General features: G+C 40.4%; 1 protein-coding gene across 1 annotated transcript in view; it reads left to right on the top strand.

The window, feature by feature from the left end:
- RFT1 (RFT1 homolog) overlaps positions 1-23,912 on the top strand; it is a 64,744-nt gene that overhangs the window by 12,165 nt on the left and 28,667 nt on the right. The window contains exons 4-5 of the mRNA XM_018574164.1: positions 14,990-15,120; positions 19,378-19,522. Coding sequence (XP_018429666.1) covers positions 14,990-15,120; positions 19,378-19,522 — 276 coding nt within the window. The remainder of the gene's footprint in view (positions 1-14,989; positions 15,121-19,377; positions 19,523-23,912) is intronic.

Below are 23,912 nucleotides of genomic sequence, written 5' to 3'. Positions count from 1 at the left end.
CGGACAGCTTCACTTAAGGATAGCAAGTGATTTCTGTGCCAATTCTTTAAAGGTCCCTCTCTCCCTTCAGGTCGAATCTGATACACTGGAAGGCCATGTAATTGTTTACAAACAATATAGACTTGTGAGCTCCACCTGTCAGTTAGTTTCTGTCTAGCGGCCGGTCCTAAGTTCCTCAGCAATTCTCTGTCTCCTGGCTGAAGATTTTGAACTCGTACCCTCAGGTCATAATTCCTCTTATTTCGCTGTTCTCTGCCTTCTGCGAAACAACGAGTTCTCTCATAGGCAGATGCCAGATTTCTTCTAAGTCGCTCCACATAGCCTCTGTGAGTGGCAACAGAAGTTTGATCTGAAGCCAAAGGCTATATCTACTGGCAATCGAGCCTCTCTTCCGAACATGAGCCGATAGGGCGAATATCCTGTTGCATCATTTTCTGTGCAGTTGTAAGCATGAACAATAGTGGAAATATGTTGACTCCAATGTTGTTTCTCCTCAGTAGTCAAAGTCCCCAGCATATTAAGCAACGTACGATTTGAATCGTTCAGCATCCCCTTGAGGATGATACGGAGTAGTTCTGGACTTCTGGATTTGTAACAAGCTTAGCAGTTGCTTGATGAGTCTGCTCTCAAAGTCTCGGCCTTGATCAGAATGGATTCTCTGAGGCAACCCATAGTGGACGAAGAACTTTTCCACTAATACTTTAGCCACAGTGGAAGCTCGCTGATCTCTGGTGGGGGTAAGCCTGAGCATATCTAGTAAAATGACCAGTTACTACCAAGATGTTTCCATGTCCACTGGTGTCAGGCTCTAAACACAGGAAATCAATGCACACTAAGTCCATGGGACCTTGACTTTCAAGGTGGCGCATTGGAGCAGTTCTGTTCTGTAACGTCTTCCTCTGAATACAACGTAAACAGGAATGACAATAGCTTTCTGTCTCGGTCTTCATGTAAGGCCAGTAGAATCGATCCCGAACTAATTTAAAAGTTCTATCAGATCCCAGGTGACCGTGTTCATCATGCAGTGCCTTCAGCACACTCTTTCGGTACTTCTCAGGTATGAACAGTTGAAGGTGTTCTTCTAAACCATCAGAGGGGCCCCTTCGGTAGACCACCCCTTCCTGATGGTGCAATCTGTCCCATTCTTGGTGAATCAGTTTAGCCTCTTTGGGATAGTCTGTCCTCAATAACTCCCTATTGTTATTCTGTAAGGCCTCCAGAGCCAATCCAACCAAAGGATCTCCAGCTTGTTCTTCTCTCAATTCTCTCCGATTGAAAGTAGGGAGTTCTGGGCTCCTTAATTGAGCAGGGTTGCAGTACACCTTCGGAACACCAGCAGCCATCATGCCAATTGCTTCTGCCCCAATGGCACTTTTTTCTCTGTGTTCCACTCCTCGACACAAGGCCTGAACTCCCCCTGGGGTTAGATGAGCCCATTCTCCTCTCTGATCAGAATCGTAAGGTCTTCGGGACAAAGCATCGGCATCCCAATTTCCAGCCCCGGGTCGATATTTCAGACTAAACTGAAACCCGGACAGAGCAGCTAACCACCTATGTCCAGTGGCGTCCAACTTGTAGGTAGTCTAAAGGTAGTTCAGTGGATTGTTGTCAGTCTTGACCACAAATTCCGCTCCATACACAACTTATCCACAACCGCCCATTTTAAAGCAAGAAACTCTAATTTATGGGTGGGATAGTTCTTCTCAGAAGGGCTCAGGCTCCGGCTCACATAGGCCACAGGACGTAGGATTCCACTGTGTTCCTGATATAGCATTCCTCCCAGGCCCTCTCAACTGGCGTCCACATGTAATTCGTACGATAGTTCAGGAATTACCTCTATTCCAGAATTCTTTATGTCTTCAGGGTAGGCTTCCAACATCACATAAGGTCCTGGCTGGGCCCAATGCAATCTGACCGTCTCTTTCACGCAGACCTCCTCTCCGGGCTGCAAAACCTTTCCCGCATCTTCCAGTTTCCACAGGCGGCCAACCTCGGCTGGGCCCCCCTCTTCTTGGATCATCTGTGGGTACACAGGTCGCAGTGCAGGATGCACCCTCTCGGCTTCAGCCCCTGCTTCATCCACGATAGGAGCAAGAAGTCGTCTCACTACTCCAGTATTGGTTCCCACAATAATAGCATATTGGTTTGAACCTGGTGGTCGAGGACCCACAATGGCCAAGGTATCAGACGCTCCTGCTTGTCCAGCTATAGAGGGACTAAATTCCAGCTTGACTTGGAGATATCCGGTGTACACAAGTTTTGTATCTCCAACACCTAGACTTCAAGGCCTTTTAATTTGGTGAGTGGGAGGTGTTTCAGATGTTTTTCATAGAAATCTTGGTAAATCAGGGTGACTTGAGCCCCAGATTCTAGTAGCGCTTTGGTGAAGATCCCTTCTACTTGGACGGGGACAACAGGGGCAGGAACAACCAGCTCTTCAGGGAAACCATCTTTTTCGGCTCTGTTGGTGGAATGGCATGAGAGTTTTGTACCTTTTACTCTTCTTGACCGTGACTTCTGGGTCTTTGTTTTACGGGGAAGTGTATAGTGTGCCTTGCGTTCCTGGGATGGAGGTTTAGGCACACAGAGAGAGGACTTGGTATTCGGGGTAGGTGGAGCCTTAACCACGGAACTTTGCCTCTCTTGTTTCTGTGTTGCGTTCTCAACGTTGGAGCGGGTCAGGTTGAGTGGGCGCCCAATTTGCTCCCTCACTGGGGCCCGTTGAAGTTTCCCCCTTGCTTGGAATATGGCACCTTCTGGGACCCCTCAGTGGTCCTCAGGACCAAGCTTGATGGATGTCTCTTTGCGGGACAGTAGGCTTGAAAGTGACCCAATTTCCCACATCGATAACACTCTCTTCCAGTCACACTAGGAATTCTCCTGTTGGGCACGAAGTCGGTCGCTAGAGGTAGAGCGTTGGCTCTATGGTCTGGCACATAAGCTTGTGCTTCAGCCATTCTTGCTACAACCTGACATAAGGTGGCTTGATTCTCCTGCAGCTCCTTTATGGTCTGATATAGCTCGCGTTGAGTTTGAGCTAACTGAGCGAGGTCTTGTTTGACCCCCATATCAACGGAGTGGTGAGCAGCATCCTGTCTCTTCACGCTCACTTCTGACTCACTAGTAGTTCCAGTGTCTTCCTCATCTGAAAAGTAACTATGAGCTGGCACAGGGCAAAAATGCACTTTATCTCTTTTTGAAGTGGGGCCTTCAGAACATGAGGACTGTGCGTTCTTTTCCTCTATTAGGGCCTCCTCCGCCTGAATTTCTCTCAATAGTCCTGGATAGGTGGGGATATAATTAGGACCTTTCAGAAGGATCTTGAGGACAATGGGATGATTAGGTCGAGCACCCTGCAGGATTTGATCTAATCGAGTCTTGTCAACTGCCAGAGGATCTACTCCTTTCTTCTGCACGACTTGTCGTAGCACCTTGTCTACTCGAGCCACATAATCTGATAGCTTCTCTCCTCTCTTCTGGTGAGTGTGCTCCAGCTTGTATATTAAATCGGAGAGTTTCTCCACCCTTTCAAAGGCAGCACGTAAGGCATCCATGTAATCTGCGGCAGTGCAGTCCTGCTTGCCTAACCTTAAGTTGCAGATGATCTCTGCAGCTGGTCCCCTCAGGCTTTCAACTATTCTCTGTTTCTTTTGCACTTCAGGAACATCCCACTCCTCCAGTGCCTGAGAAGCTTGCTCCACCCAAGTCTCAAAGTCTTCTTCCCCTGACGGGACGGGAACCTTCCCTGAATAGAACCGTAGTTTACGATATCCATAATGAGGGAACTGTGTTGTATTTCTTGCAGAGTTTTCAGCCAGTTTCCTTATGTCCATGAAGAAAGGCTGGTAAGCTATTTCAGACCGACACATTCACTTCCATTACATCAGACATGGTCTCACTGGACCCTTCCGAAGGGCTGGCTGACACCTTTAGTGGGAGTATCTGTACTCTGGTTTCAGGAGTAAGTAGAGCGTTGTCTCCCTGGAAACAATCAGGAATTCCCTTCTTCCATTCTAACAGTGCATAGGTATGAGAGTTTTCTTAGTCCCTCTTCATATCTATCACAAACACCTTCTGCTTTGGTGCTAACAAGGTCACTGCTTGGCGAGCCTGATCCTCGGTCCAACTGCCATCAGGGATGTCTATGAATCTGCACTGCAATCCCCACAAATCTCTGCTTCAGATCACACACAGGGACAAGTTAACTCCTTACAGTTAGGAACAAGAATCGCCGTGATAGCACATATATGTATATTATATAGGGGCTACATTAATAAATGTTTTATAATTTAATATAGGGGAAACAGTTTTTTTTTTGGGGGGGGGGAGGTTCCGGTAATTTTTCCTTGCTATAGTAAAAAATAAAAACCCCAGGGGTGATTAACCCCTTCGTGACGGGAGACGTACAGTGTACGTCCCGGCACTTTGTGCCTATATGACTGGCCACGTACACTGTATGTGACGAGTTATATCAAGCTTTGTAATGCTGGTAACAGCTGATTCTCAGCAGTTACCAGACATTAATGAATGCCTCAGTATTGAGGCATTCATGAATGAAATAATTAAGCTTTTTGTAAAAGCTTCTTCCTTTCATTAATGACTTAAGCCGTTGCATGCAAATACAGGAGCGCAATTTGCGATCCTGTATTTGACAGCTGAAAATAGACAAAAGGTAGCAGTGACTCCCCTCTCTGCTATTTGTTTTGACAGCTCAGAGCCCGATGTTTAGATACATTTCACTCAAAAGATACAATGTATATCTTTTGAGTGAAATGTATCAGTTCTGATCGTCTAGGCACGATCAAAGAGCTTTTAGGGAGATCTGAATCTGACTAAAGTCAGGATCAGTCTCTAAGGTTATTATTAGATGTTCCTAAGTTCGGACCAGCCTAATAGCCAAAAATAAAAAAAAAGTTAATTTATCAAACAGTCATTTTTTTTCGTTTTTTTTTACAAAGTGTAAAACAAATTAAAGTGTAAAACAAAATAAGCAAAATAAAAATGATATGTAAATATATTTTTTATACTATAATTAATATAAAAAAATTCTAAAGTTTTATTCAAACTAAGTGAGGGGTTAGGTACACATATGTGATTATAATTATATAGCCCTATCTGTCCTCTAAAAAACAATATATAATATGTGTGGGTACATTTAGTAAGAAAGTATATTACTGCTGTGGAAGAATCACACAGCAAAAATGTAAAAAGTGTGTCAGTCATTTATGAACAGAAACTGAAAACTAGCTCAGTCATGAAGGAGTTAAATACCACCAAAAGAAAGCTCTATATGTCCCCATAATATGGTATTAAATTGATTTCAGTACAGCATTGCATAACTGAATAAATGTCAGGGAAAGTAACGCAGCGCTGAATACTGAAAAATGGCCTTGACAGGTAGGGGGTTTAACACCCCAGACTTCAAATGGTTAAAGTCTTGCGTGTAAAAATCAAAGATAACAACAAAATTGTGAATTTCTAACACAGTGGCCATCCGGTGTAACCTCTCCCCCTTGGGTTATAAATAGGGATGCACCAATACCGATACAAGCATCGGTATCGGCGGCGACACCGAGTATTTGCATGAGTACTCGTGCAAATACTCCGATACAAAAAACGAGTACCTGTGCCGCGTCCGCCATCTTCAGGTACCTGAAACCGCCGCACACAGGACCTCCATCGCGTCTTCAATGAAACAAGATGGCCACGAACTCCTCCTCAAAGTCCTCAGTCATCTGCTCCATTCTGACCTCTTCTCCCGCTGATTGGATGATTGACAGGCTTCCTCACCAGTCAGGAGTGACTGGTGAGGAAGCCTGTCATCATCCAATCGGCCAATCAGCGGGTGAAGAGGTCAGAATGGAGCAGATGACTAGGCTGTGACACGGAGTGGCTGAAGCAGACGGAGAAGACGACCATCACAGCAGGTTAGTACTTCAGCACCATATATACCAAAAAGATAAACCAGCTAACAAGAGTGGCTGGTTTAAAAAGGGTTAACAGAGGATCGGGACAAGTATTCCAATTACAAAAAGAGTTTATTAGATAAAATATCAGTTTTGGACATAAACATCATATCACTAACTGGTTTTAAAAAAAACAAAAAAACATGCCATACAATTATAAATCTTCAGGTATGCAGATGTGTTTGTATAATGTGCTCTCATTCATATATGCTAATCAGCTGAAACCATGTGGGAAAGAAACTGATTTTTTAAGAAGGTGCTACTATGTAACTTCCTTGTTTTTCCCACTGGAGATTAATACGTGTATTTCAGATACCAGCGGACACCAAAGGATAATACGTTATATGGAACGTATTATCCTTTGGTGTCAGCTGATTAGCATATATGAATGAGAGCACATTATACAAACAGATCTGCATACCTGGAGATTTATAATTGTATGTCATGCTTTTTTTGTTTTTTTTAAACCAGTTAGTGATATGATATTTATGTCCAAAACTGATATTTTATCTAATAAACTCTTTTTGTAATTGGAATACTTGTCCCGATCCTCTGTTAACCCTTTTTAAACCAGCCACTCTTGTTAGCTGGTTTATCTTTTCGGTATATAGGGTTTATTTTGGTTACGGATCTGGTTGACAAAAATGAGATAAAGGGTAATTTAAATGGTTTGGATCTCCAGGCAGAAACAAAATCGTTTTCTATTAGTACTGCAGCACCGCATGGGGGCTGGGCACATGGAACAAAAATAATATATGCCTGTAATGTTGTTTAACTTTTATATAATATTAAAAAAAAAGACATTAAATAATGACATTAATAAGTAGATCTTGCCATTGCTAACTAAGGCTTGTATCCCCCTAGTGGGGAAAATAGATGAGCACATGTCCAGATTCCAGAACACTGTATAGTGTGGCACAGCTGTGGCACAGCTGTGGCACAGCTGTGCCACACTATACAATACAGTGTTCTGGAGTCTGGACATGTGCTCATCTATTTCCCCCACTATGGGGATACAAGCCTTAGTTAGCAATGGCATGATAAATATTCATTTCATGTTCATGTTCTTCATAATATGAAGAAACCGACCTAAAATCATTATTTTGTTTTGCTTTAGAAAAAATGTGACCTGCCCAATTTAAGAAAAAGTATCGGTAATTGGTATCGGTGATTACTTGAAAAAAAAGTATTGGTACTCGTACTCGGTCTTAAAAAAGTTGTATCGGTGCATCCCTAGTTATAAACAATTGTAACAAAGAAAAGGAGAGAACAGGGGTTTACTGAGGGGTTTAACACCACAGCATGGAGTTTTTATATATAAAAATAGAATTTATTTTACACATAATATAAAAACACGTATACAAAATGATTGCACTACACCAAAATCAACATCATTGTAAACAAGAGCATAGGCCCATGAAACATCTTATATCCCCATATATATCATTGATACTCAGTATGTATATTCAGTGGGAGATCAGTATATCTGACTGGATTTACTGATCTCCAACTGAATATACATACTGAGTATCAATGAAATGTAATTGGATATATGGGAATATAAGATGTTTCATGGGCCTATGCTCTTGTTTACAATGATGTTGATTTTGGTTTAGTGCAATCATTTTGTATACATGTTTTTATATTATGTATTATGTGTAAAATAAATTCTATTTTTATATATAAAAACTCCAAGCTGTGGTGTTATACCTCTCAGTAAACCCCTGTTCTCTCCTTTTCTTTGTTACAAATGTAAAAATCAAATTCTAACAGTATAATCAGCACTGACTACTTAGTTTTGTAAAGCAAGATAAATGTGTGAAACCCTTTTTTTTTATTTTGGTGCCCAAAGTCCAGTCCCACTAATTTCATGCTGCAATTCACATTGACATTTCTGAGCTAATAATATGGATCCCTTTCTACAGTCTGCTGGTCATGTAATGTGTGAGGTCGGCTATATCTGTTATTCCCATCCCTGGCTACAACACAGATCTCTGGCCGTGAAGACAAAATGATAGGGATGTGTCAGAATGTTTACTCTGATAAAATAAACAGTTTTCCATTTATGAAAACAAGCAAGGATCTGTAATTAAGGAGATTCCCAACTTATTTCCACCAATCAACAAAATTACTTGAGTTTGTTTATTTGCGCTAACTTGAAGACAAATAAGTACAATAATGTGCAAAAATATATTTATTAACTAAAAATCAGTGCAAAATATTAGTCAACCTATAACTGGTGACAACTTATTCTCCCAAAATTGAAAAGAAGATAATTTTTTACTGCAGTAGAAATGTTACTTCAATTCAGTTTTGATGCTAACAGGGACCAAATGGTCTAATTAGATATATATGGATAGTCAATTGCCTACAGATAAATATAAAATGTATACTTTACCAATAATTGAAAACTCTTTTGTCTGAGAGATGTCAACTTTGTATCGGTGTAGGGACAAGAGATGTTCAGGTCCTCTTTGGTTCATTTCCCCTGGTCAGCCCGTCAATTAGCTTCAGATCTCTCCCTCCAGTGTCTATGTACATCCTCCTGTATACTCTTTCTTTTCTTCAGTCCTTCTGTCTCCCCCCCCTCTCAACTTTCTCCTCCTAACTTTTATCACCCAAAAATGTGGGCGGAAATTTCTTATCTTTAACCTTATTATGACGTCAGAGAGGTGACACTTTTCTTAAAACTATCCCTGCAACTACCTGAAGAGGGCAATATTGGATTAGAAATAATTTTGGACTTTTCCTTAAAATTTCAATATTATTCCTTGAGATGACCTCTGATCTAAGCCTTGAACAAAACCAAAATTTAATAGGGCGGTGTATTCTGTGGCAGCCCTCGTCGGACTTACTGTCTCTTTAACAGATAGCTTTGAGAAAGTCTGAATGACATCAATTACATTTTTCTTCCAAATACCTTGAGAGTGAAGTAATTTGTACTAAGACACAGTAGTTATTCACACATTCTTTCACTGATAAAAAAAATAACACTATACCCAACCTAATTGTACTTAAAAAATTAAAAGGAAAAATTCCTTTTAGCCCCAAATAGTTCTGACAGATCCACCGATACCTGCACTAGTATCGGTGCCGATACTGGGCATTTTCATGAGTACTTGTGAAAATGCCCTGACACTAAGCGCCGATACTGCTGCTTTACATTGTTAAATAGATTTGGCTGCCTGAGGTCCCACGCTTCCTGGGGACCTCTGGCCTCCTGGTGGGGATCTTGCGGCAGCTGTCTTTGATGTACATCTCCTTCCTGCAGAGACCGGCACAGGCCTGGAGAGCCCCACAGCCGCCTGGAGAGCCCCACACCCACTCATACAGCCCCCGCACAGCCCCTTGAGACGCTGTACAGCTCTAATGAGCAACACAGAGTATGTAGCTTCATATTATTCTGCATTGCTGTATAAAGGATTGCTAGGATTTGTAGTCCTCTACAGCTTGGAGTCAGTGGCAGAACTACCAGGGTCGCAGCAGTTGCAGCTGTGACTAAGCCCTGGTGCTCCACCACTGTCCTAAAATCAATAGTCTGCATTGTTTTAGAAAAACTGTCACATGACACACAAAAAAGTATCAGTAATTGGTATCGGTGAGTACTTGAAGAAAAGTATCGGTGCTCGTACTCTGTCTCACTGTACTCTGGAGAAAATGGTATTGAAAAAAGACATGAAGGATGTGAGCTGTTTTAAATGCTTTCTGTGGATATTCTAATATGGCAGCTTCAAAATACAGTTCACAAGGACTATTTGGCACCTGCAAATCTGATATATGTAATATGCAAATTACTAGAAACTAAATGTAATTTAGAAAATGTGTTTTTTGCAAATAATCTTAATACAAATTATATTTTAAAAATTGTTTATTTTTATTCGTTTTAACGCAATATAGACAATCAGAAGATCAAATATTTTTCAGTCTGTGGTAATATAACAGCAAACGTACAGATGAATTACAAATAAACAAAATTAACATACATCAAATAAAAACATACAAACATAGGGAGATACAGTAATAAAATGTAAACAAAGATTTTACTGTCGTCTGTTTGAAAAGCATACCATAATACAAGTTGTGTGGGATCAGAAGAAACAAAAATTTGTTTACAACCGTAGCATCTGTAGAATGTGCTGTTTTGGAGTGCCTTGATTTAATGACGGACAACTGAATCTTGCATAAGGGTTGGGTTTATTTACAAATAGGGATATACATAAATTGTCATTTTGTGAAACAATGTGATTCAATGTGAAAAGAATAACAACTAGAAAAAAAGCATGTGTATAACATGCACTTTGTGAAAATTATAAATGGTTAAAAAATGTCCATTATCCTGGATCTTCAATAGTCCATTAGGAAAATAGAAGATAAAACATTGGATGTAAAATAATCTCAGTCTCCTGTGACCATCAACAGAGAAATCTTCTGGTGTGCACCTCACCTTTAGCAGAGACCCACCAGGGTCTGCATGCGCCGTTCCTCTAATTCAAACCAGGTAGAGGAAGCACCTGATGCCGAACACCTCCCAGTGATTTCCTCCTCTCAGGTACGGACTCTCTTGCAGTCTCAGGAGTTCAGGAGTTGAAAGCAGACAATTCATCCAAATGGCTCATGCATCAAATAAAAAGTGGAAACTCGTAGTGCAGATGGTTCATTAATACCCTCATTCTTGTTCTCGCATGGGTTTTAAGACTACTTATATTAATTGTTTATGTGATAAGCAAAGTGATTACAATCCCTTTGTCAGTTCACTTTGTTTTGTTTAAACATGGGGGTTTTACCCCTTATTATTTGGGAGTTCACGATTTGTGACACGTCACATTTGTTCATAAAGGGACTCACCTAGTTGTATTCACCTATAGGGTTTATTTAGTTTCTCTGGACAGGATCAGTTCATATTATCCCTTAGAAGAAGATGCCCTCATTGTAGGGCTGGTACTGATTAAAATGTTTGTGTTCGATTAATCTAATTTTTTTTTCATCGACTAATTTCGATTAATTATAACGCACATACAGATCCAACTACATTGGCCTATACACATACAGCACAGCAATTAAGTAATAAAATGAACTAGGATCACACTAATCCAGCACGTTATTAATCTCACGTGCCCCACTCAATATGGCCGCCGCTTGAGTGAGGCAACTCAGAATAATACCGTGCTGGATTAGTGTGATCGTAGTTTATTTTATTACTTCATTGCTGTGCTGTATGTGTATAGGCCAATGCCTTGGCTGTCGCTCGTGCAGAACAACTTTCTTGGGCAAACCTCTTAGTTGTAACGAAACCGGAAGTCAGGCGTTCGCAGAACTCCTCAGTTCTCAGTGTCGACAGATCACCGGCCCAAGTGGCTCCGTCAGCTAACGAAGGTAAGGGGGGAGGAGTCCGGTGACGTCACAGACATCGTTAGCCGACGGAGCCACTTGGGGAAGGGGTGAGGAGTCCAGTGACGTCAATGTCCGTGACGTCACCGGATCTCCGATGGGACTCCCGGAAGCCGGTGGAGAGGTGGATGTTTTTATTACTGATTAAAATTCCTTTGAACGATCAAAAATTTTAACGATTAATCGAGTAATTCATCGTTAATTTCCGCAGCCCTACCTCGTAGTATTCCTTCTAGAGGTTTTATCACATGGCATGAAGTGCATGTTATACACATGCGTTTTTTCTAGTTGTTATGATTTTCACATTGTTTCACAGCCAATATCTATTTATTTGATTTTTCATTATGGATATTCTGTAGCAATGTATTTACACTGAGGTGCATCTTATACACATGGGTTTCTTCTTTGATTTGCACTTTTTACACATTGTATCACATTATTTCAATTTTAATTTTTTAATTTTAAGAAGGAAAAGTACAGATCATAGTAGGAGAAATAGATAAAAGTAAAAATACTAAATTAACGATATGTCTGGAATATATAGTACCACAGGGACCAAACTTTACCAGATACTATACCCACATCCTTCCAGAGAAAATTATACACTGTTCCATTAACCTTCTAGTTGTATGTATTTTAAGTTGTACTTTCTTGGAACACCAACCAAGGGAACCATACGTCATTGAAATGTGTGAGCCTATCCTGTTTTGCATGTAGAATAGATTCCATTTAATGGACATAGTCCACATAATCCAGCCACTCTTTCAAAGATAGGATGGATTCTGATCTCCAGTGCCTCAGAATAACGGTGCAGACAGCATTAATCAAATATTTTACTAGTGATTTAGAGGAGGATGACATTGGACTTGTTAAGGTGTGGTGCATTGCTGGGCTGTAGGGAATCGCACAGCTTGTGATGTCTACCACCATAGAATGTATTTTCCTCTAAAATGTTTGGATTTCTGGGCAAAACCAAAAAAATATGCGTTTGTGTCCCTTCACCACTTTTACACCTCCAACATACCTGGGGAACGTGGGGGTCACATCTATGAAAGATGGCCAGTGTTCTATACCAGAACGGTAGATACTTATAGTTGGGTTACTGGGTTCGAGAACTACACCGACCTTCTTTTTTTTTTCAGTTGGGTCTGTGGGCCTTTGAGCAGATCTTTTCAAAAGAATCCAATAGAAAATGTCTGACCTGGAAGTAAATCCACCAGGGCAGATTGACAGAGACCGACCAGTGCCCTAACTTCTCAAAGAAAATGTCCACAGTCAACAGTCCTTTTTCCAGTAATGGGAGAAATTCAGCAGTATTACCCGGAGGAAATTCTCTCGTAGCCCTCAAAGGCGTAAGGGGTCCAAGACATGTTGGAAAGTTTGGGTGTTTTCATAAAAGCCTAAAGGTTTTTAAGGTAGCTCCTATGAGAGGATGGGTGGTTACAGACACAGAGCCTAATGGATTGAAGGCCCATGGGATGTAGAGTAGTTGTTGAGAAGTACACCCCTGTTCCATCACTATCCAGGCTTTTGTATGAGAATGTAAATGCCAATCTACCAGACACACCATATGACAGGCTTGATAATTAATAGTGAATGAAAATAAATATGCAGCGCTATGGGTCCAATTGGTAACTGTGACAGAAGCTGCAGTTAGTGACCCCTGAGACAGGTGGCGCTGTGATTACAGCATCTCGGTCTCAGTGATCACACAGAGCAGCCGAAGAACGTCCGTTCTTCGTCTGCTCTATGGTGATCTCGATCACTGCCGCCGTCGCCGCTGCTCGGTTTTAATACAAGTGATCTAATCATATCACTTCTATTAAACAAGCAGTGGCTCCTACTGTACATTTAGCTCTGCTTTAGCAGGGCTAAATGTACAAACAAATACTCGCCCGGCGCCTGAAACTGCATGTCTCGGGCATCGGGATTCCCTCCATAAGACGCACGCACATTTCCCCCCTCCTTTTGGAGTGCGTCATATGGAGCGAAAAATACGGTATATACAAATCTCTGGAAGTCCTTCAGTCCAAACACCATATAGCGTATCCAAAGTGATCAGTCCTTAAGTGAAAATAAATACTATTGTATCCACCGTGTATATAAAACAATCCCAAATGAGTGATTGATGATCCTTCCAAAGCTCGTGTTTGTGTCAAACACCAACACCCCCTCAAGAGTGCACACTTACCACAATATTGTAGTATATTAGCCCCAAAACACACACTGGTAGATCCCGATGTCCCAGCGTCTTTTTTTAATAGGTTCTCACAACGATGTCCCATAAATCGATCTTACATCACAGTGGAGGACAGGAAGACACCAGAGTCCCCGGCACCTGACCTGTGCCCTACCAGCAACAGGACCAAGCTGAATGGGGTGAAGCCGGATCCGTGACACAGAGTGGAACGGCTGTCTTGTTCAACAGCTAATAAAGTTTTGTTTCTTCAAGACACACTTGTACAAAATATTGATAATTAATAGTGACTATGTCACCTTGAAGAAGAGACCCTGCGTGGCCCCAAAACGTTGGTTAATTGACGCTTGTGATATGTTTCTTCAATGAATAAGCAAAAGAATTGAATGCTTTTGACTGAGTGCTGCTGATCTCTTTCTTCTACAATTTTGGAAAACATGACCCTATCTGTGTAATCACTACGAGCACCACGACCATTAAAGGAGAATAATGAGGTGAGTGATTGTCACTCAGCCTCATAATCTGAGACGACCTGTGACAATGAAACTGTCACAGGTCGGCTCAGTAGATAGGGAAGTGAGCGAACACACGCCGGCGCTCGCTCACTTCTCGATCTATCCCTGCAGAGAGCCGTGACTGTCACTCACAGCTCCATGCAGGGATTTCCCCCCTGTCCGATCCGCCAGCGCTAACGGGGGCGGGTACAGCTGGCTCTGCCTGTAGATAGGCAGAGCCAGCTGTCACTCACGCAGCTGGGTGGATCCAGACAGAATTGTCAGGATCCGTGCCGACTGCGGCGTCTGAGTATACTGCAAGCTGTATCTCGTGGTATACTGAGTTTTGGGTGATGGGAGGTTGCTAGTTTGTGTCTTAGGAGAACTATAGGGAAAAGCCCTAACCTCAAAGTTCTCCTTTAATCAAGGTCCCATCGCTGTAAGGCAGGGATGGCCAAACTGCGGCCCTCCAGCTGTGGTGGAACTACGAATCCCATGAGGCTTTGCAAGATTCTCACAGCCACAGACATGACTCCCGGAGAGAGATGCTTCATGATATTTGTTGTTTCACCACAGCTGGAGTTTGGCCATCCCTTCTGTAAGGAGTGCAGGTGACACATCACAATACTACAAGGCTTGATAATATTTCTGCATTTCATGCGCCTCTAGACCTCCCTCCCTTCAAAGCCCGCAGTATCTCCCTCCATATACGAGGAACAAATTACATTTTAAATACCATGAAGAAAGCAGTGCATAAACTGTAAATGGTGTATGGGTAATTAGTATTAACCTTTGTTATTTTATGTGTTTGTTTTAATATTTTATAGAGCAAGGACAACAAACATATGTAAGAGCGTTATACAATTTACAGTAGTACAGACTTTTTAACATCACTACTTTTGTATAAGCTGGATGCATTAATCTCTCTTCTGTTCTGTCTTTAGGAGTGTATGACATTGTGAATAATTTGGGCTCGCTTGTGGCACGATTTATCTTCTTACCTATAGAAGAGAGCTTCTATGTGTATTTCTCAAAAGTTCTGGAAAGAGGAAAAAATTTTAGGAGTCAGAGGAAGGTGAGTCGCAGTAAGCCAAAATTTTCTTACTAGACCCAGCCATTTCCAATTTCAGCTGCAAGCTTCAGCTAGAATAGTAAGAAATCCAGCCACCCCTAATCAAACCTACCCTCCACTTGGAATGATTGTGTTCTTTCTGACCTGTATGACAGTTGGAAGGGAATACTTGTGGTTATGGTCTCATTCCCATCTCCACAGAAAAGAGGACAGTCGGCATCTACTCAATTGGAGATTTTTGGTTGGGGAACAGCTGTTCTGAAATCAAAACTTTTATCATGAACCATTTAGTGAATCCTTACATAGCCAGATTATTACACACATTTGGGTCTTTGGGAATTATAGGAACTTGAGCAAGTAGGAAAGTTGTACCCATTTGTAATTGCAGTGTACGTTTTAAGGAATTGAGGTGTCAAAAATTAGAGAAAATGTTTTCTTTTAGGCCTGGTTCATTTCTGCGGCATTCCTGAAAACGCACGCTCGTGTGCGTTTGCCGCATGGTCCCATTGATTTCAATAGGGTCATATCCATGTATCCTGTACTTTTTTGTGCAATGCACCGGATGTGCTTTTTTTTCTGCAACGTTTGAACACGCAGAAATGCTGTGTAAAACCGCGCAATTTGCGGGCCACGTTTGGGGTGCCATTACCTTTTGTGAAGTTTTTTTGAAAATCGAAGTGCCCACACATAGCTCTAAGGAGGCTTATGGTCTCTAAGCTGGAGGGTAGACTAAACTTCCCAAATATAACAGCTTATAATATTGTGTGTCTTCTATGATATGCTCTCTTGGTTTTAGGGGTTCTATTCCAATACACCCGTAGAAGCGGAGATAGCCAAACCATGGAGTTTAACTGCTCTGTTACATACTTGGATGCCTAAGAAGCCACCTCAGCTTAAGAAAAACAGTGTTTTAGGGATACTGTGGTAGCAGGACAAGAGGGTAGGCTCAAATTTTACTCCCATTGCTACATCTTGCCCTATGTTCCTATTAGAGGCAATTCTTAATTCCCTCAGGGTAATGAACATCAAGGCTCTGTTCACTGGGAATGCCGGGGAGTCTCCAACATTCAACATCTCTCTGATGTGTCCACTCATACCCCCTTAGTATTAATATAATCTATCGACAAACCACTTTTTATGTTACTCTCATCCTATGCATCACTGGAAGAGAAACACAGACACCCACTTACCTGTAAAAAAATATACATATGAAAAGCCACATATTCCATATCATGCCTGTATCCCCAACTTAATGCCAAGTTCACTGTCCTGTTGGTTAAATCTCCAATCAATAAGTGGTGTAAGTCTTTCCCTACAGATGATATTTGTGAAAAGCTTCTACAGGGTTACCTGACAGTGTTCAATAGTACTCCTTATAAGGTCTGGAAAGAAACACAATTGAGAGCTTATTTATGCCTTTGCCTTCTTTTATAAGATTGGAGCTCCATACCTGTAACATTTTCCTAAATGTGGCCACATTGGAACAATGTTTATGGGAATGTGCACATGTCTCTAATATCACAGCTTACCTGAACCGGATACAGAATGTATGGGAGTCTGTTTAAACAGCCCCGATGCTGGCGACGTACACTGTACGTCGTCAGTCACGAAGGGGTTAAGAAAGACTAATGGATCTGCCTGTTTAAGGTCTGGTCTCCACCCAATAATTTCTCCAAAACCAAGACAACCTGGATTCACAACTACCTATTGCTAGCTTAACGTGAACTTATGTTCCGTTGGCTGCACCCCCCCATACTCTTTCATATCCTAATGTGGAGAGACTAGATGCCAAGCTGAATAGTTCTACTCGTACGAAAATGTTATTTCAAAAGTGGCGAGTCTTTCTCTTGCAAGATTTAAGACTAATGTGCAGGGCACATTGGTGAGACTGATTGGAAGGTGCTGACTGACTGACTGTGGATTTGCTCTATCTTGCCTTTCTCTCTCCACGATGTTAGAATGGAATGTACTCCCCATAACTTAAAATAATATTTGTGATAGCACTGTGGGTTCCAATGTCAGGCATCGGGATATTCATAGTTTTAACTGAATGGGCAGTGCTAATATTTCCAACGAATCTACAGCTATACCAATTAAATAAGTGAGGTATTTAAACCAAAGCTGCTGCGATATAGATCCGTAGGATCTAATAGATAAATGAAAAATTATTACACAGCGCTAATTAAACTAAAATGAATACATGTGTATATATACACCAAAATTAGTGTAAATTTATCGACTCATACGTGACTACCATATGTGATCAAAGTTCATGAATGTTAATTCAGTGTTTTCCATATACAAGTGAATAACGCAAAAATAAAAACTTACATACACTTAGCGTGCTGAAATCAATCGTAAGTGACAAAAATTGTGTGAACAGAATATGAATAATTCATTATAAATGTGAATATGAATTTCTCTGTTATCAAAATAAATGTATCAATTTGAAACTATAAGTGATGTATTCCTATGATAAAGGATGTATTTTCCGTGATTGGTTATGTGCAAAACTTCAACAAGCAAAGACTTTTTTTTTTATAAAGAAGTTGGTTATTAAAACATTTATTCAATATTGAAAAAGTCTCTGTGATGTTTATCACTCCATTCCACGTGAAAAAATAAATAATAAAAAATATAATAAAATTGTTCCAAATGTTTGGTGATGTGCACTCAGTCCTTAGTTTGGAGAGTGTGTTGAGATCAATACCATTCCCCTCAAGGTGTGTACTCACCCCAGGTATCCGGCTGTAACAGACAGACCCACACGTTTGTTTTTACCGGAGTAGGATAGTTCGGTTTGTTTTGTCGGCAACTTCTCCACACTCGATTCTCCAGTTAGAGCATGCCAATTCTGCATGCAGGTCCTATAAATTTAACAGGTCCTGCATGCTCCCCTGAGGACGTCATTGATGACGAAACGCGTAGGGGCGGGTCATCTCATACCAAACCTGATAGGTGCCGAACCGGTCGGTCTCGTTTTATTGCCTCCTGGTTTTTAAATTTAACTATACGAATAAACCATCTTTTACTACACTATGAAGTACCTCTCTCTGTTTTTTGCACTCCCCAAACTAAGGACTGAGTGCACATCACCGAACATTTGGAACAATTTTATTATATTTTTTATTTTTTCACGTGGAATGGAGTGATAAACATCACAGAGACTTTTTCAATATTGCATAAATGTTTTATTAACCAACTTCTTTATTAAAAAAAAGACTTTGTGTGTTGAAGTTTTGCACATAAACAATCACGGAAAATACATCCTTTATCATAGGAATACATCACTTATAGTTTCAAATTGATACATTTATTTTGATCACAGAGAAATTCATATTCACATTTATAATTAATTCTTCATAATCTGTTCACACAATTTTTGTCACTTACGATAGATTTCAGCACGCTAAGTGTATGTAAGTTTTTATTTTTGCGTTATTCACTTTTATATGGAAAACACTGAATTAACATTCATGAACTTTGATCACATATGATAGTCACGTATGAGTCTATAAATTTACACTAATTTTGGTGCATGCACATGTATTCACTTTAGTTTAATTAGCGCTGTGTAATTATTTTTCATTTATCGGGATATTCATGCTGGGCCCCTGCTGCCCCAGAGGTATGGAAGGGGTATGGGAATTTGGAAGCTGCAGCCAGTTTTTTCATGGTTTTCAGTAGGGATGCACAGATATTTTTCGAGTACCAGTGCAGATACTTGGCATTTTCATGAGAACTACCAGAGTTGCAGCTGGGACCTGGCTCTGGCACTCCACCGCTGTCCTGAAATCATTAGTCTGTATTGTTTTAGAAAAACTGTCACATGACAATAAACAAAAATGTATCAGTACTCATACTTGTAAGTACTCGGCAAGTACTGGTATCTGTGCATCCCTTTATTTATATTTATAAAAACAAAATTGTACATTAAAACAGAGATGTACAAATCCCAGGAGCTCCGTGTGCTCCTTACAAATGACGGCTGCCTCCTAACTCTTGAATTTTTCTCTAGTCTAGTCTTGGAGCTCAAAAGTATCGGTACATGTACTCGTACTTGTACCAAGTACTGTACTTAATGTCTGTGCAACCCTAGTTTTCAGAGTTTGTATTATTTTCTTGATTTTTTATCTGTATCTATTTTCTTCTTCAGACTGTCAACTCCATAGTTTGTGATATTAATCTTTTCCATTTATTTAATTTTTAGTACATGGTGGGTATTTTTGTTCTAAAAGTTTACTTTATCTTCTTTTGTAGGAAGAGATTTCTACAGCATCCGCAGTCCTGGAGTCACTTCTGAAATTAGTGACCCTGATTGGTCTTTTTATCATTGCATTTGGATATGCCTATTCCCAGCTAGCACTGGATATTTATGGAGGATCTATGCTGAGTGAAGGCACTGGTATGTCAACGGTAGCTAAGCTTATGTCAAATGAATGATAGAAGACACACTTCAAATCAATAACCATGCATTTGTATTAAAAATTTAATAAAGCACCGCTCTAAAAAGATATAGTAAATATTGAGCTAAACTCATGCCAGAAGAAAGAAGCCGCGCTCCAAATTATAATTTTTTTTTTTAATTCAATACTTTTTTTTTTATTTTGGTAATACAATACATAGAACAGACTTATACATCCATAATTGCATATTAAAACAGCAATACAGAACAAATGACAATACCTACAAACCCACACAAAAAAAAAAAAACCTCTCCTTATAAAATTAATTTTCCTCTCAACATACCATATTTCTTAAGCCACGTTACTCCTCAAAATACCAATAATAAATAGGAGAAATATTATACGAGAGATGTTATATCCAGGGTCCTTAACCATATTCAATCCACTTATCCCACATTTTACCATATTTGTCCATAGTACCTCTGTGCTTGAACATAATTCCCTCAAATCTAACGACTTTATCTAGTTCTTTCTTCTACTCCTCTACTGTGGGAGGCGCTGCTGAAATCCACCTAAGGGCTATACTACGACGAGCTACAAATAGAGCCCTTGTTATTGCCACCTTTGTGTAATATTCCACCTTTGTGGGTCCAAAAATACCCAGGATACATAACAAGGGATTATTAGAAATATGGACTCCAAAGGCTATATTTATTATGTCCACTATTTCCTGCCAATATCGTTTCAGCTTCGGGCATAGCCACAGCAGATGCATTAAGGAACCAGGTTCAACCCCACACTTTGGACATTTAGAATTTTCCCTGAATCCTATCCTATGTAGGAATTCAGGGGTCCGATATGTTCTATGTACAATATAAAGCTGCGTCAATTTATGCGATGCAGATGGTGAAACTAATTGGATTGACAACAACGCCTCACTCCAGAGGGCTTCATCCAGCGGCCCCAAGTCCATCTCCCAGCCCACTTTACATTTCATGGGAGATTTATTCAGGAACCAGGTAGTAAATTTGCATACATCTTTGAGATCAAACCTCTCGTCTCTGTTGTATCAAAAAATGTATCTATAACCACATTTACATTAATACAGATCTCCCGTACACCTGGATGTGCCGTGAGCGCATGCCTTAGTTGCAGGTATTTATAAAATTGAGCATTCGGTAGCGAATAACTTGCCTGTAACTGTTGAAACGAGCACAAAATACCCTGATCATAAATTTGCATCAATGATGCAATCCCCATTTCCTTCCATATTCCAAATCCCTGAAGTTTGTTTACCTCGTGCAGTACCCCATTATCTCATATCAGAGTGTATTTTGTACAGTCAGAAATATCCAATACCCCTTAATGGGCTTCCACATTTATCCAATTAATCTTAAAGTGGGAAGATTTGAAAATTCCCTCAAATACAGAGTAGTTTCAAGGGCCATAAGGGGGTCCCTATTGTAAAACAGACATTTAATAATATCATATGCCTTAATAATATCATATGCCCCTATCCTCTGTCCTGGCAAGTTCCATCCCGCCAGGTGTCTAAACTGTGTGGCCAAAAACATTATCCATGGATTTGGAAGTGCCAAACCCCCGGTTCTCTTAGGATATTGCAAGATTTCTAGTTTTATCCGTGCTTGTTTCTTCTTCCATATCAGCTCCCTAAATACTGTATTTATCCTCCTGAATATAGTTTGAGGAATCCAGCATGGAGAATTGTACAGCATATAGGAGAGCTGAGGCATCCAAATCATTTTGATAAGATTTAATCTGCCAACCGGTGAAAGGGGGAGTTTACACCATACATTGCATTGTTTCTGAAATTTCTGCAAAATTGATATTAAATTATCTTCTAGATATGCCTCAATGTTTACTCTAATCCTTACACCCAAAAAAACAAATGATTCCACTATTTGTATATGCTGAGTTTGCATCGGCCGTGGACATGGAAGAGAATCAATCGGAAGTAACATGGATTTTCCCCAGTTGACACATAGCCCTGAGAACCTACCAAATTCCAGAAGTTGAGACATTACCTCTAATAGAGAGTGATTAGTATCAGCCAAAAGGACCACTGTATCATCTGCATATAGTAGTACCTTATCCTCTGCCTAACCCCGCTTAAACCCCACTATCTTATCTGAATTTCTTATTAAATTAGCTAACGGTTCTATCGATAGTGCAAATGACAGGGAGACTGTCTAGTCCCCCTCATCAATTTAAAAGCTGGGGAAAGGGCTTTATTTACTTGTATTTTAGCCAAAGGATTGGCGTATAGTAGTTGAATATATGAAATATATCGGGGGCCAACCCCAAATGCTCTTAATATTTCCCATAGATAATCCCATTCCACACTATCAAATGCTTTGGCAAAATCCACTTTGATCCAAGTTTATTACCTTCTGAATAACCTTAGATAGTCTGTTCGCCAGAACTTTTGCCAAAATCTTAACATCAGATCCCAGCAAAGATATAGGCCTATATGACTCCGGCAGCAATGCATCCTTCCCCTTTTTTTGTAAGAGAATAATTGCAGCCATATACATTGATTCGGGTAGTTTCCCTATTTCTAAAGCTTCCTCAAAAGTTTGTAACAACACCGGGAGCAAAGCAGATGCATATTTCTCATATATCTCTATTGGTAACCCATCCCAACCCGGAGCTTTCCCCTTTAGAAAACTAGCCACGGCTTCCTCTAATTCTTGAATAGTAAGAGGGGTTTCCAGACTATCCCTGTCAGCCTGGGATAACGTATTAAATGGGATATTACCTATATAGCTTTCCAGATCTACACTGCTATAGGTTGCTCTAGTGGTATAGACCCCTTCATAATACTGTTTGAAGATTGAGAGAACCCTGTCGGACCCGCCGCACAATTGGCCATCCGTATCCTTCAACACATTTACAAACGGAACTTGCTCTTGTACCTTCACCAACTGTGCCAGCAGTCTTCCAGAACTCTCTCCCTCCTCCCAGTACTTTTGATTCCTAAAGAATAATTTTATTTTTTGCTTTCTTATTTTCAATATGCTTCAGTTGTTCTTGTGCAGCAATCCACTCATCACAAGCTGTTACATTAGGATTTAACACAAACTGCGTCTCTAAACGAGTCGCTTCTTTACGAGCCTCTTCCTCCTCCCTATTCTATTGCCTCCTCGTCCTACTAATCTGCTGACATACATATCCCCTCATATATGCTTTTTAAAGAATCCCATACTACCCCATGTGACGCAGAATTTAATATTAGTGCTCAAAAACATTGATATCTCAATTTCTAACTTCTCCTGTGCTGATAGTATAATTAACCATCCCGGATTTAATTTCCAGAGCAATCTAAAAAAGCTTTCCCCCATTTCAATTGTAGTGATTATTGGTGAATGATCTGATAGTGATCTTGGTTGTATCTCAACCGATTCAGCTGAACACAAAACTAAATCTATCCTAGACAATGTGTTCTGTGTCTTCGCACGCTCCAAATTATTAACCACTTGTTTATTAAATAATCAATAAATAAGCACAGTGCTAAAAAGCTAGAGTTGTAAAAAAAAAAAGTTTGTGTATACTATAAATAATAGATGGGTAGGGGGCTAGGCAAGGGTAGGGGGCCTGGCAAGGTTTGTACCGTCACAGGGACCCAAACGCTGTTATTCTGACGCTGTCCTCCCTGTCCCCTTCACAGTTATAATCAGGGTCCTACTCTGCTAGCTCTGGGGCACCCCCCTCAGATTTGTTATCTAGAGAAAAATGCATCACTGTTATGGCAGATTTTATAGGGAAGATAGCTGATCTCTTTAAAACTTCTGGCTGCAGGGACTGCAAGTAGGCCCCCCTATCTTGCTCCCTCAGAGATCCCCTCTGACTGTCCTCTGCCTACGTTTGTACTACCTGAGGAAGAGGTATTGAAAGTAATGGTTTCCTTTTCTCAGGAGTCCTCCCAGGAAGAGGACCCATCTTCTGACGTTTCCCCCTAAGCTAAAGGACACGATTTCTATCCTTGTGGATGCAGTCTGCTCCTGTTTTCAGTTAGAACTGCCTGCATCGACCCTTCTGAAGGTCAAAGGTTTGGGAACTAAACCTACTAAAACCTTTATTGTTCACTTGCTTTTACAGCCCGTGTTGTATGGTGACTGGGATCAAGTTAATTGAGTTTAAATATTTATAGATGGGATTTTTAAGGTGCCAACATCCTAATAACATGCATGTATTAAAATGCATAGTTCTTCTTATCATATTCTAATTATTATTATTATAGTATGAAAAACAGCGATCGTACAATCTTTGTAAAAACATACAGTATATTCAGGTATAGTGCAATGACAATTTCACAACACATTTTATATAAATGCCTTGTTGGTCATTGATAACATGTTACTTTTACAT

The sequence above is a fragment of the Nanorana parkeri genome, unplaced genomic scaffold (assembly GCF_000935625.1).
Source record: "Nanorana parkeri isolate BGI_ZX_2015 unplaced genomic scaffold, ASM93562v1 scaffold2784, whole genome shotgun sequence".
Lineage (NCBI taxonomy): Eukaryota > Metazoa > Chordata > Amphibia > Anura > Dicroglossidae > Nanorana > Nanorana parkeri.
Note: the sequence above shows the minus strand (reverse complement) of the source record. Positions and strands in the feature narration are given on the sequence as shown.